The sequence below is a fragment of the Lampris incognitus genome, chromosome 1 (genome assembly GCF_029633865.1).
Source record: "Lampris incognitus isolate fLamInc1 chromosome 1, fLamInc1.hap2, whole genome shotgun sequence".
Classification (NCBI taxonomy): Eukaryota; Metazoa; Chordata; class Actinopteri; order Lampriformes; family Lampridae; genus Lampris; species Lampris incognitus.
In genome coordinates, this window is record NC_079211.1 from 124587112 (window position 1) to 124599852 (window position 12741).

At 42.3% G+C, this 12741-nt stretch overlaps 1 protein-coding gene across 1 annotated transcript; it reads right to left on the reverse strand.

Moving 5' to 3' along the window:
• Nucleotides 1-4164: 4164 nt before the first annotated feature.
• ankrd13a (ankyrin repeat domain 13A) lies at nt 4165-12301 on the reverse strand. Its single transcript, XM_056284258.1, has 15 exons — nt 12029-12301; nt 11536-11671; nt 11081-11205; nt 10929-10974; nt 10448-10591; nt 10116-10305; nt 8445-8511; nt 8248-8329; nt 8040-8101; nt 7814-7944; nt 7502-7659; nt 7217-7348; nt 6941-7101; nt 6711-6775; nt 4165-6513 (listed from the first exon to the last, which is right to left on the reverse strand). The coding sequence occupies exons 1-15, from the start codon at nt 12128-12130 to the stop codon at nt 6315-6317; spliced, it is 1800 nt and encodes a 599-aa protein (XP_056140233.1). The 5' UTR covers nt 12131-12301; the 3' UTR covers nt 4165-6314.
• Nucleotides 12302-12741: the final 440 nt, after the last annotated feature.

Consider the following 12741-nt stretch of genomic DNA (forward strand, 5'->3'; position numbering starts at 1 on the left):
TGAGACCCAAGGTGACGCGTCCACCGGTTCAATGATGCCAGCTTCCAGCAGTTGTTGCAGCTCGGCGGAGACCCCATCACGGAGAGCCAACGGGATGCGGCGCAGTGGTTGGATGACAGATTTCACAGCAGGGTTGAGGAGAGGTTGATGGGTGAAGGTGGAGAGGCAGCCCAGCCCCATAAACAGCGATGGCCACTTCTGCTGCCAAGGTGTGGCGACAGTCAGGATTGCTGCCCCCCTTGTGTCTAAGAGGGAGAACCCCAGAGCGGAGAACAGGTCCAGGCCCATCAGGTTGGCCCCACGGCGTGCCACATGAAAAACTGCATTGGGCACCAGCTTGGTTCCATAGCGGACAGTCACTTGGAGAGAGCCAACCAGATCGATTTTGGAGTCACCATACCCACAGAGGACAGCTGAGGGTGCGGACAGTGGCAGTGAACCGAAAAATTGACTGTAGGTATCAACATTCAGGAGAGACACACTTGCACCGGTGTCCAACAGCAGGGGGATGCACACATCATTAATGTTGACTGTGCATGATTTGAATGACATTGGCCCAGAGCTCACCTTGTGAATGACGGCGGTTGAAGACTGGGGGGTGTAGCCCTCTGACCCAGCCGGGGAAGATCGACAGACGTTGGCAAAGTGATTGTGCTTACCGCAGCTACGGCATGTCTGGCCACGGGCAGGGCAGTTCTGAGCCCTTGAAACATGAGACCGAGACCCACAGTTACCACAGGACTGTTGAGGGCGGGGCCGAGAACGCCGTCGTTGCAGTTGCAAGACGTCCCCAGTGGAGTCGGCGCCCGCCTCGCTCTGGTTGGGTTGCGTCCCGAGGGGCAGCCGTGAGTAGAGGGAGGAGTCGTTGGCAGCTTGACTGGAGGTGGCCACTTGCTGTGTATTTAGCATAGCAGCACACTCAGCTGCTCCCTCAACCTGTAGTGCGATGGTAATTGCTCTGGACAGCAGCAGATCGTCTTTTTCCAGCAGGAGAGTCTCACGCACCTTTGCGTTGTTGGTGTGTTCGATTAGCTGGTCACGAACCATCTCGTCCTGAAGCGCGCCAAACTTGCATGAGCTAGCTAGCCCTCGCAAATTAGCTACGTACTGCCGCACAGACTCACCAGGCAGTTGGTGTCGCTGACGGAATATAAATCGCCGAAGGAGGGCACTCTGTGGAGCAGCGAAATGGGTGCTCATAAGTCCCACAGCTTCGGCAAAGCTTGTGACGTTCCCCAGAGACCCGAGCACACGATGACCCTCTGCTCCCAAGCAGTGTAGCAACAGAGCCGTCTTCCTAGCCTGGCTCACGTCGTCGAGCCCTGAGGCGATGATGTAATTTTCAAACCTATGTAGCCAGCGAGTCCATGGTACCGGAGGCTCGCCAGGTAATGCCAGGAAGGGGGCAGGTGGTGGGAGAGAGATATCAGCCATCCTCGTCGCCAATATTGTATTTTTAAATCACGTCAGGGCACAGCGCTGTCGCTCGACACAACCTCTCCGTGGCATTCTTTATTTAGACTGACCCAGCATCAAAGGCAGACCCGATCAAACAACCCAGAGCCCGCAGGCATCACCAATCGATCCCAGCACAATAGAACAGCACCAAATCAAATGCAGCACTGTCGATGTGTGCATACATAACACCAGGCTATGGAGGTGGACACTACTGAATACTTTTGCAGTTTTTAAGATGGCGTTTTCTTTTTCTTTTCCTCTTCAACATCATCCAAGTAGGATTGAATTTGCAGATAAATCACCTCATTAAAATGCTCTTAATCAAAATCAATGGCCAGCTAGCTGTCGCTGTTCAGGCGATATTTAACTTGAGTGCATTTTTTATTTGCAACGCACTTCACCGTGGCATTAACCCTGACCGCCAACCTCTGATTTCACTCATTCGACAAATGTGAATTTACCTCCAATATTCTACCGTCTTTATTCATTTGTCTGACCATTTTTGTAGGTGGCAGATCAAAATTACAGCAATGATGCACAATGACAATTAGAGGTCTCATTGAATATCTTATTCTAACAGTGTCCTTCAGTGCATAATTTAAAAATGAACTGATCATTTCATGGTAATTGCAAACTTTATAATGCCTAGATAGATACATGCATACTGTTTATTTGGTCCTTCTTTACATTGACCATGAAGCTTGCAATTTCAGTTTCAAGCCAAACATGGAAGTCAGCCCCTCTTAGGGTCCCTGGGCACATCATTAAGAGCTGTGTTTGTTATGATGTGCATCCTGAAGACGTGTGAATGATAAAGGCCATCTACATCAGTCATGCACAGTAATAATGTCGTATGGGTTTAACCACAAGGAGCTTGACCTTTAGATCCATACCACCTTGCTCTTTGACATTTCGTTAACGAAAAGATGGGATAGAGATCTCACATTATATGATGCCCAAGAGAGATCCCTACACCTTTTGCAGGTTTATCCTGGCCGCATCTGGGGCTTCCCCCCATATTGTAGCCTGGTGCACTTTGTCCCAGTAAAAGTGATACAACACAATAATACAGGAGCATAATGAAGCACCACGTGAACAGGGAGAATAAAGGTCAGTGTAAAGCCTCAGTAAAATATCGGCCCTAGGACCCAGACATCACAGCGGAGGACGGTGCGCCTCGTTCCCGTTACTCTCCCTCCAATCTCTCTTACGATGATGCTGCGTTTTATCCGAATAAACACTACAATACTAACGTCCACCCTAATGGTTAGCGGGCAGATGGCGAACACTAGAGCGAACGATAGACCTTACGTGGTCCTACAAAATCAGAATTTGGGTAAGTTATTATACGATGATGAAACAGCTGCATGGCCTATCTCGAAATGCAAAGTGTGTCCATCACCGAGGGAATGGTTCCGTACCGTTTCCGCCTCAGACTCCTTACCCACAAGGTGTTACGGGCTTCATCAGTAGACTCTACGTCAGACACACCTTGTTTGAGGCATGGAGGAATATAAACGTAGGACATTTTTAAACTGGTGGCATATTGTTACAGAAACTCTTCTTCGCGCTGTTTCACCCTGTTGTGATTATTTGTCCTCACCTGCCTTATCGGATTTCTTAACCGTGGCGCACATTTACGTTAATTGTGACCAGAACGCGTCAATCTAATGTACGCATGCGCAACACCTCGGTACAACTTTTTTTTAATTAAAACATTTTTTTTTCAATTTCCCCCCTTTTTCTCCCCAATTGTAACTAGCCAATTACCCCGAGCCGTCTCGGTCTCTGCTCCACCCCACGGGGTAGCAGACGGGATGAAACGTCAGGACAATCTTTGCTGTTGATGATGATGGTGGTGATGGTGATGGTGATGATGATGATGCAGCGTAGTTTGTTGTTGTCGTGTTTCAGCTACAATGGTGAGTGTCTTCGTTATCCTGCTGGTGGCGATGATCATTATGGCTGTGTGTGTTTACAAACCTTTGCCTCGCCGATGAAGATGTCTGAAGTGGTGAGGAAGCAACCCGGTGCTTTCACCTCTTCACGGAGGATTTAACATGGCGCCCATTTACTAGCCAATTACACCTAGGACTTATTCACGAGACCTGGTTATTTAAGAGTTGTTTTATTTTTTTCATTTGGTTATTCTATGGCATAAACAATCATTTTTCTGCCTTTGTCAGCTAATTTGAAAAGAACACGGTGAGCAGACTGATGTAAATTTGGAAACAGATTACAATCTGCTGAAGCTTTATTTCCTGTTGATATTCTCAAATCCAATAAAAGTGAAAAGAAACAACCTACTTGCAACACAAAGCTCGATTGGGTCGTCTTTGCTTCACAGAATTTCTTTATTAACTTGACCATGTTCCACAAAAGAGCCCCGGGTCTCAATGAGAAGTGACAGGTACAGCCGTATTACAGGAGCCTTTTGAATAGCATACCTCTGAGACAGGCATTAAAAAGATAAATATGCACGTTTACAAGAAGATAAAGATCTAATTTCCTTAGTCCACAGCCACGGATACAAAAAAATCATCCCCTATTTTCACAAAGCACCAAAATGTCTGACTCAAACATTGTTATTTTAGTCCTCCCAGTCCCAACCAAGATCAGGCTGTTTGCATACTGCAAAATACACAGAACAAAAAAAACAAAAACAAAATTGCTTTTCAGAGGCATTTCAGTTCATCTGGGATTCAAACTTGTAGAAAACTTGGCCTTGACAAATGACAGATCAGGCAAAAACACAAAACAGGAACACACAATTTTCATTCCATTTTTAGAATCAATCCTTCCTACCTAGTGTCTGTGTAAACGCTTCATCTTACACACTCCAATCGAATTACAATAAACAGTTACTATATAGTCTGATTATGTCGCAGCCAGATAGGAATTACTGAGGGATGTAGCTATATTTAGCATCTAACCAAACATAACCTCCATTCATTCACGTGCTGTCGACAAATGGAGATCTGAGCCTTAACCTGGATGGCTGCATGCTATGGACCTCGCATTGTAAACGGGCATAACAGCATCAGATATGAAGAAATCCAACTTACGTGCTGTGACAGCAAATTGTATAAGGCTACTTACATAAAGTATCTCTTGATGTTTTTTGAAAAAAGTAATAAGCAAAGTCAGATTCAGTCCACATGGAAATAAAGTGCTTTTATTAAAAAAAAAGAGCATTTGGAAAACAAATCTTAAAATCTTATCAATTAAAAAAACCCTAGAACTTTGCAGCAAACAAATGGCGCATTACAAAAGAAACGATCTCTCCAAAATCTAGTCAAATTAACCTTGTTAAAGTAGACTGTTCGGCAGTTTGGCAGGTTGATTATAATAATTAGCAGGTTTTGAGTGCAAGCCCTTGAAACCCGGAGAGACACTTCTGATGATCAGTTATCGTGCAAATCAACTATAGTGGTTAATGCATCTGATTCAACATCACAATTACATTTGAACACCATCTTGGTTTGTAAGATATGGCATTTCAGAAATTATGTTTTGACTTTGTAAGTGTCATATAGGTGGCAATGCACCACAGTCAAAACCACTTCCCTCAACCATCCTTTTGTCAGCGGTCATCACTGGGATCTGCATCCAAAATTGCAACCACTGCTGAATCACACAAGTGCATTTAATCTGAATCCAAGTTGAACTTCCTTCAGCATGTTGTTTTGTACCAGTAAAAGACTAAAGGATTACCCTTAGAAAACTCATCGTATTGAGGCCTTGTGGCCATACATAAGCTAATATTTCAGAATTAATCTTATAAACTAAATAATGGCCCAGTTATAATAATCTACATAGCACTGGTTGTGCGAATGCTCCTACGCTGCATGAATGCTGTTTTATCTACAGGCAAGCACAGTGGGCTCTGCTATTGCTCCTTTGATCTGAGGTGATAATGGCTGATGTTGTTCAGCGACAGTTGGCGGCCCAGAGAAAAATAATTATTAAAAAAAAAGAAAAAAAAGACTGACATCCCCTCCAACCACAATACAAAGGGACATACTCCACTAAACTGGCTTAGAAAAACTGGGATCAGCTGTCTCCGGCTGCAAAGACCTCTACAAGCAGCTTAATGACATTTTCTCACATTTATATGCTTTGAGTTATACCCATCTGAATATCGTAGACTGACAAAGAACCAGAACTTCCGTTTTCCATTTACCCACGAACTTGCAGCTCAGTTTGAATTGAATGAAACCCAGTCATGGCATAACATTGGAAAAGCAGTGAGTGGACCGCAAAGGTATGATCATATTTTGCATCTAAGAAACATGGCAGGACCTCCAATGTGTCAACAAAGCAATTTCAATGCAAAAGGGATTGTGGAATAGTGGAACCCTGAGATATTCAATCATTCAGTGAGACCATTGCCCTTTACCAAGTGACCTTGTAGGAGGACTACAGAATCACCTCCAGTAGTCTAAAAGATCTGTTATAAGACCTTCAACATCTGTCATCTGCCACTGACCCTGATAATGATAAGATGAAAACCACTTTTATGGGTTACAGCTGCAGCTCTCAACTGAACCAAAAAGAGCCCCGTCTAAAATAATCTCAACAAATCCATGGATCAAGCTAGAGCACAGAAAAGTGATAATGAATTATGTGGAGATACAAATATATAAAGGAGTATGTTCTTACCAAAAATAGCCATTTGAAAATATTGAATACAGAGAGTCTAATATTGCCTGTGCAATAATGACCTGTTACAGAAAAGATCTGAGGTTGCATAGATGACTCTAGTGGTTGGGAAGGTAAGTTGAGGTGTGGTGGTTCTTTCTGGAACTAGAAGTTAATACGATCATGACCTCGCTCCTTGTTCCCTCTTCTAGCCTTTACTTCTCGGTGAGTGATAGCTGCAATATCCTCTGTAGTTCCTCATCCTCCTGCTTCCTCCTTTTTTCCTCTTCCTCTTGAGCTCTTGCTGAGAGCTCCATTGCCAGGCGGAGATCGGAGTCAGGGCTAGAAGCCGACACCGAGCTCGCAGGGCTGGAAGTGTCTCCATAGTCTACTAGTGCCCCCTCTGGGATACTTCTAAAACAACATGGGGAAAAAGGATGGTGTTTTCGTCAACAGTAGAAAACCGTGAATACATTCTATATTAAAGTGACGTTATATATACTTGTATGAATAAATATGCACTGTTGACATATCCATTAAATGCTTTACCTAGAACAGACTGCAAAACAAAATTAGAGAACAGCCCTGCAGCCTTTATCTCATGTCCTTACCCATCACTCAGGCTACTCAGCACAGCATCAGTTAAGTCCCCATTAGCATCATCCCATGTCACTTCCTGTAATTATGTAAAAAGATTCAACAGATAGAAGTTTATAGGAGGAAGGACTTCAGTGGATAAGAATATAGTGAAATTATGCAATGTACTGAAAAAGAACATGATATAACGTGTGTGGCTGGGCTTAAGTGAGTAATTTCTTTCAAATAATTGTTGCTTTATGACCTGTCCTGGAACCTGGTGAGACTCCAGAAGGCTCTGATGGATTGCAAACTGCAAAAGCTCCTCCTCGTGGTTGGATACGGGTGTGTGGCGGTTGCCACCTCGATGGCGATAGTGGACGGGCACCTCAAACACTGAGGGACACACTTGGAATGGAAGGGGGGCTGTGTAGATGAAAAATAGAATGAACAGTACTCAGAAAGTGCATATTAGTATATTACAGTAATCTGGAGAAACAACTTCCAAAGTGTTTAGTGCTCAAACTGGCTATGTTCATACCAGCTGCATCTACATCTTCCCCTGGCGGGGTTGGTGTGGCAGCTGGGGACGTGTTCAGTGGTTCTTCCGTACTGCATTTGTTGACATTCCCAAAAGTAATCCTGGCATTAAGCACATGAAACAGAGGAATTTCTGGAAGAACAAATAATAGATTAGACTTTAAAATAGATCTGAATGACTCAATAGGGGCCTTGTATTTTTCAGTGTGCATCTTGAATGTGTGGTCTATATGAAAACTCATGACCTCTTTTGTGCCACTCCTGCTCTCTGGAGGGATTTAAGTACCTATTTTTACAGGAAATCCAGGGGGAAACTTCAGGGTGACAAAATCACGCAGCCTTGCAAAATGGGAGCTGGTACGGGCCATAAGGTCAATGATGGGAGTAACCTGCTCTACCAGGGAGAGGGGGTGTTCCTCACTCATCCACAATGTGCCTTTAAACCTGTGTTAAGACAGAAAAATTCATTGGAAAAAAAGTAACACACACGTAAACATACCAATACAATTTCCAAGTACTTACAAACTATGAACCCTGTCAAAAAAGAAATGAAAGCTGAATATACATTTTCTCTGGCTACAGCACTGGTATTTCTCACTTTTGCGTCCGTATGCTCAGTTCAATTGGCCGGCCTATGTCTCTGTTCTCCAGGTCAAAGTCTGGATCAAAATATTCATCTGGAGTGATGGCAGTGGGATTGGTGGCAGTTGCATACTCAAGAGTAAGGTCCTATCAAGACAAGACAGTCAGCATTTTTATCAAATCATCTAACTCGTAGCATTGAAAGGTCTTATGCATATGTAATGAGTATCTGCATCGCTTACCCCCTGTGCACTTATGTGCTGCTCCACAGTCCCCAGAAGAGACTCAAGGATATTCCGCTCACCTGTCAACAAAAGGTCAATCTTCTACTGTCAGCAGATCTCAGTCTATATATATATATATTTGGCACTGATTGGTTGATAATTACCAATTTAACATGTAATATTTTGCATGCAGAAAAATAAAACGTGAACAAAGTTCCAAGCATACTTTTTATCCTGGCTTTTTCCTCATCTGTGAGATGCTCTGTCCTTGTCCGGATTACCACATTCACATTGTTCACGCTGAATACCTGAGAAAACACCAGCACTTGTACTTCAATATTAGCAAGCACAACATTATAAATATATTGCATTGTTTTATTCAAGCAGCAGCGCTTGCTGATTACAAGAAATACTCATACAAACCTTTGATTCAAATCCATTAACAACTTCAGTTTTGTCAGTCCTCCAACCCCATATCCCTGACTTATTCCTGTAGAAAAACAACATTCGTGCTTTGTGAAAACAAAACCTTACTAGTATGCCATTTAATACCACAATGACATTAATTTTGGTAATAATAACTGAGCAGTAATAGGTAAAGCTAAGACACTGTGTTACACTAGCCACTATGTAGAGTGGCCTGGCCTTAAGGTCACTGTTCCATTTGTAATGTAGTTGCCAACCTCTGTAATCTAAATTTGAAATGTTGACCTATATACAGTAGGGATGAGACGATTAACCAATTCGTATCGATACACGAACACGCATGGGCAAGATGCGAGTGCATCGGTAGAGCAGCTGTGAATCGCTGCAATTTTGGAAAGAAATCGAGATGCATCGGTTATTAAATGTTTGCATCGGTAAAATCTATTAGATTATTAGATGTTTTATTCATTTGTTTATAAATGTGGCCGACCCAATAATTTGATATTTTCATACTTTTATTGGACCTACGTTACGTTAACGTGCGCCATGGATGTATACTATTATGTGCACGGCGGTTGTGCACAACAAACATGGCGGAGGCTGAGCAGATATACCCACCTGTGAGCTACAAATCGAAAGTTTGGGAACACTACAGGTTTTACGAGAGAGGCGGGAAAATTGACAGGTCTGATGCAATTTGCAAAATGTGCCATTCTGCTGTTAAGTACACAGGCAGTACAACTAACCTTATAACTCACCTGAAGCAATGACACAGTGTAACCGTGGCGGGGTCTGTCAGTAGACCGGCTATGTTACTGTCATGACTTTTATTATTATGACAGTGAGACTGATGTTTGTTTACAGCAGCATTTGACTGCTAATACTAGTTTACATTTTTTCATTTGTAAGCAGTTATGGAAGACCTCTTCGTGAAAGGTTAATTTATTTTTTATTGTTCATAATATAAAAAATTGGTTTGTGCTACTCACTGGTGAGTTAGCCTACCTGCTGCTTTAAGAGTGTTAACCATAGTTTTTCATATTGCACCTAACTGTTCTTGTTAATCTTGAGCATCCTTAATTCTGTGAGCCAGGTGTATTAAAAGTGTGTATTGTAAACTTGAAACAGAGAACACTTTCACAGAATTTGTGAAAAAAGGCCAGTTTGTGAAAGGTCTTAAATTTAGTTGATTGATAAATAATCAAACTCATTGAATTGCGTAGCATCATTCCGTTGCATTGTCCAATCACATTGTATCGTATCGAATTGCACTGTGTTGAATCACATTGCATTGAATCGCACTGCATTGTGATTGGGGTGTGAATCACATCGGTAGTTGCTGCATATGTATCTTTAATGCATCAGATCATTGAAAGTGTCTCGAGATACGTATCGTACTCACACCAGATATGCCCAACCCTAATATGCAGCGTTTGAAACTGACAGTCCATCAAACAAATTACCAATTTATTGAAATATTATATTTCAGGAAATTAGATGCTAGCTGGGAATGAATGTCAATTTTAATAACCTAACTCTAAGCATACTGGTATGAGAACATGTGTAAAAATTCCATTCCGTGATGGCCATTTGTTATCATGAAAATACATTGCAGTGGAATTGCTTGTTGGTTAATCAGTGGATTTTGGATGGAGAAGGAGTACTTGCCTTTCAAAAGCAATATCCTTGGTGTCCAAGTAAGTGTTGACAATGGAAGTAGTCAATCTTTTGGCCACTTCCTGTTCAGGTGGTTGCATTGAATCTAGAGTGACATCCTCCATCTCTTGAGATATATTGAAGCGTTCAGTGTCAACCACTTCCTCATCGTGGTTCACCTCCATCAACTCTGTACATGTATCTATCAAGGAATTAGTCTATGAAAAATTAGGATTTCACACAAATAGTAGCAAAGATCAAAATCACTGCAAGACATCAGGTGATATTATTGCCAGGAGAGGTTTCTGTGCACTCAACATTTTCATGTGTATTCCAATACTCACCATCCCCTCTGAAGATATAACTTCGACCCCCTCTGATCCAAGTCATGTTCTCAAAGCCCAGAAGTGTGGAATCTACCCGCAAGCAAGCACCACTCTTCCAAATACGACAGACATCACTTGGACAAACCCGCGACACAAGAGGGACTGTGAAGAAATGAGTTGTTCAAAGAATAAAAAAGCTGATCTAAACAATACAGCTTGCAAAAATGTGTGCTTTATTACCACTCCAAATAATGTTTTGTTGACTAGAAGGACTCTTCATGTAGATTTTTCATCATAAAATGACAACTCCTTATTGTAAGCAACATGTACATATTGACTTTTGATACTGCATGGATAATAAACATGGGAGTTTTGTATGACATATCATATGTGGAAACATTTTTTGTTTAGATAATAAATAAGGCCACAACTATGTACAGTGTAAATGAGGTCACCAACTTTGGCTCTAGCATGTACCAAGTACAAAAAAAAAACTTACTCCAACTGGTGAACTCCCATTTCATTTCCATATAGAAATCTGGAGACTGAGGGTAAAATAAAAAGAGGACATGAGGCAATTACTTTCTTCTAATTGATCAACATGCACAGGTAAAGGTAGGCACAAGACAGATGATGCTTGTGAAGTGACACCTCTCGGATCTTGGACAGCAGTTCAGGCACTCCACGTAGTGCTGTGGAGGCTTTGAGGTAGTCTCGGCGCTGTAGCACCAACTGAACCATCTCTGGGTCTCCGGTGCTCACTGCTTCCTGCAGCACTGTGCACATAGAGACAAATGTGAATCAGAGACCACTATTTGTTCTCTACATATGGCAAGAAATTATTATGAAACCTCAAAAAATAGTGCCAATGAACCCCAAAAGCAATACTGTTTTAAAGCAGTCAGTAGAGATAAGAAAACATGGATTTTTTTGGGGATTTTTTTATTTGCTACAAATCCCATTAAGATGTTGTGCAGATTCATGCGAGGAGGGCTCTAAGTGATCAGGCAGCCCACAAACCCACTAAAAGCATCTGCAAGTCAAGTACGGGAAACATAAGGGCATTACTAACATTTCTAGTCTGCCAGGGAGTCACCATGTCTCACCTGTCCAATTCTTGGCATTTTCTTTAGTAACTTCGGCACCATGTCTCAGCAGGACTCTCACTGACTCCAGGTGCCCAAGCGACACAGCCAGATGGAGAGGTGTCCTCCCTCTGGGATCCACGGCCTCTATGTCATTCTGGGAAAATTGACAATCTAAGATTTCTACAATTCAGTGTGACACACTACCCAGATTCAAGTAACGACTATGGCGATGTGATCAAGCATCATGGCTCGTACCGTCTACATGTACGTGTTGTGTGCATTTCTGATCGGTGAGGGTTGTCATATTTACATCATCACGTGTGTTTGGTATCTGTCAAACCGCCGGCGTAGCCATTGCGGTCCGTTTAGTACGATGCTTGGCCTACATCGACGAAAGACAACTAGGAGACCGAAATAGCTCACGTATTCCATCTGACATTAAATAGCTAGCGTTAGCTAGCCAAGTCAAGTAGTGTTGAACGGTTTCCCTGCATGGTCAAATTTCACAAACCTGGGGTAACAAGCTCTCCAATCTCCTGTAATCATTCTCCCATACCGAGGAATGCAAGGGAAACTTCACCCCGATATCTTCGCTAACGTTAGCCGTGGTCATCTTACTTATAATGAAGACATTCACTATGAAGCTGGACAGCTCATAATTACAGCCATGTGGAAAATGCGCTGATTCCCTAGTTGATCCGCAATGGAAAGTCAAAACAACTCATTTCCGCGTTGATCAATCACACTGATGTCTGCAAGGAACGGCCGGTAGCCAACTTCTTCCTAAAGGGTCTCCTAAATAAAACTTTTGAACAAGGAAGTGTCAGACTAGACTACTATGGCAGGGGTGTTTAAAAATTAAAATAAAATCAATTTGCGTTCCCTAAGACAATTGATCTCGCCAACATAACCATTAATTTTATTAACACAGGTAAAGGTGTGTATTTCATCAATCAGCAAACGCTGTAGTGATGAGGTTTTGTGAAAAGAAAAACGCCCTTTTAGAGAAAAAGACTTGTCGGTTCCAAAGCAGACCTAACCATTCAGCGACGTGGATGGGGTTCGACCTATTGAAATTACAGCGTAAAGCCGTATTTTCTTAAGAAAACTTTATCACTTGAATACAGATAATATTTTAAAGCAATAAATATAAACTAATTTTGAGATTTCATCGTAAAAATAATTCACGTTTAATTGATTTTAGAAAACAATCAGCTTAACTCT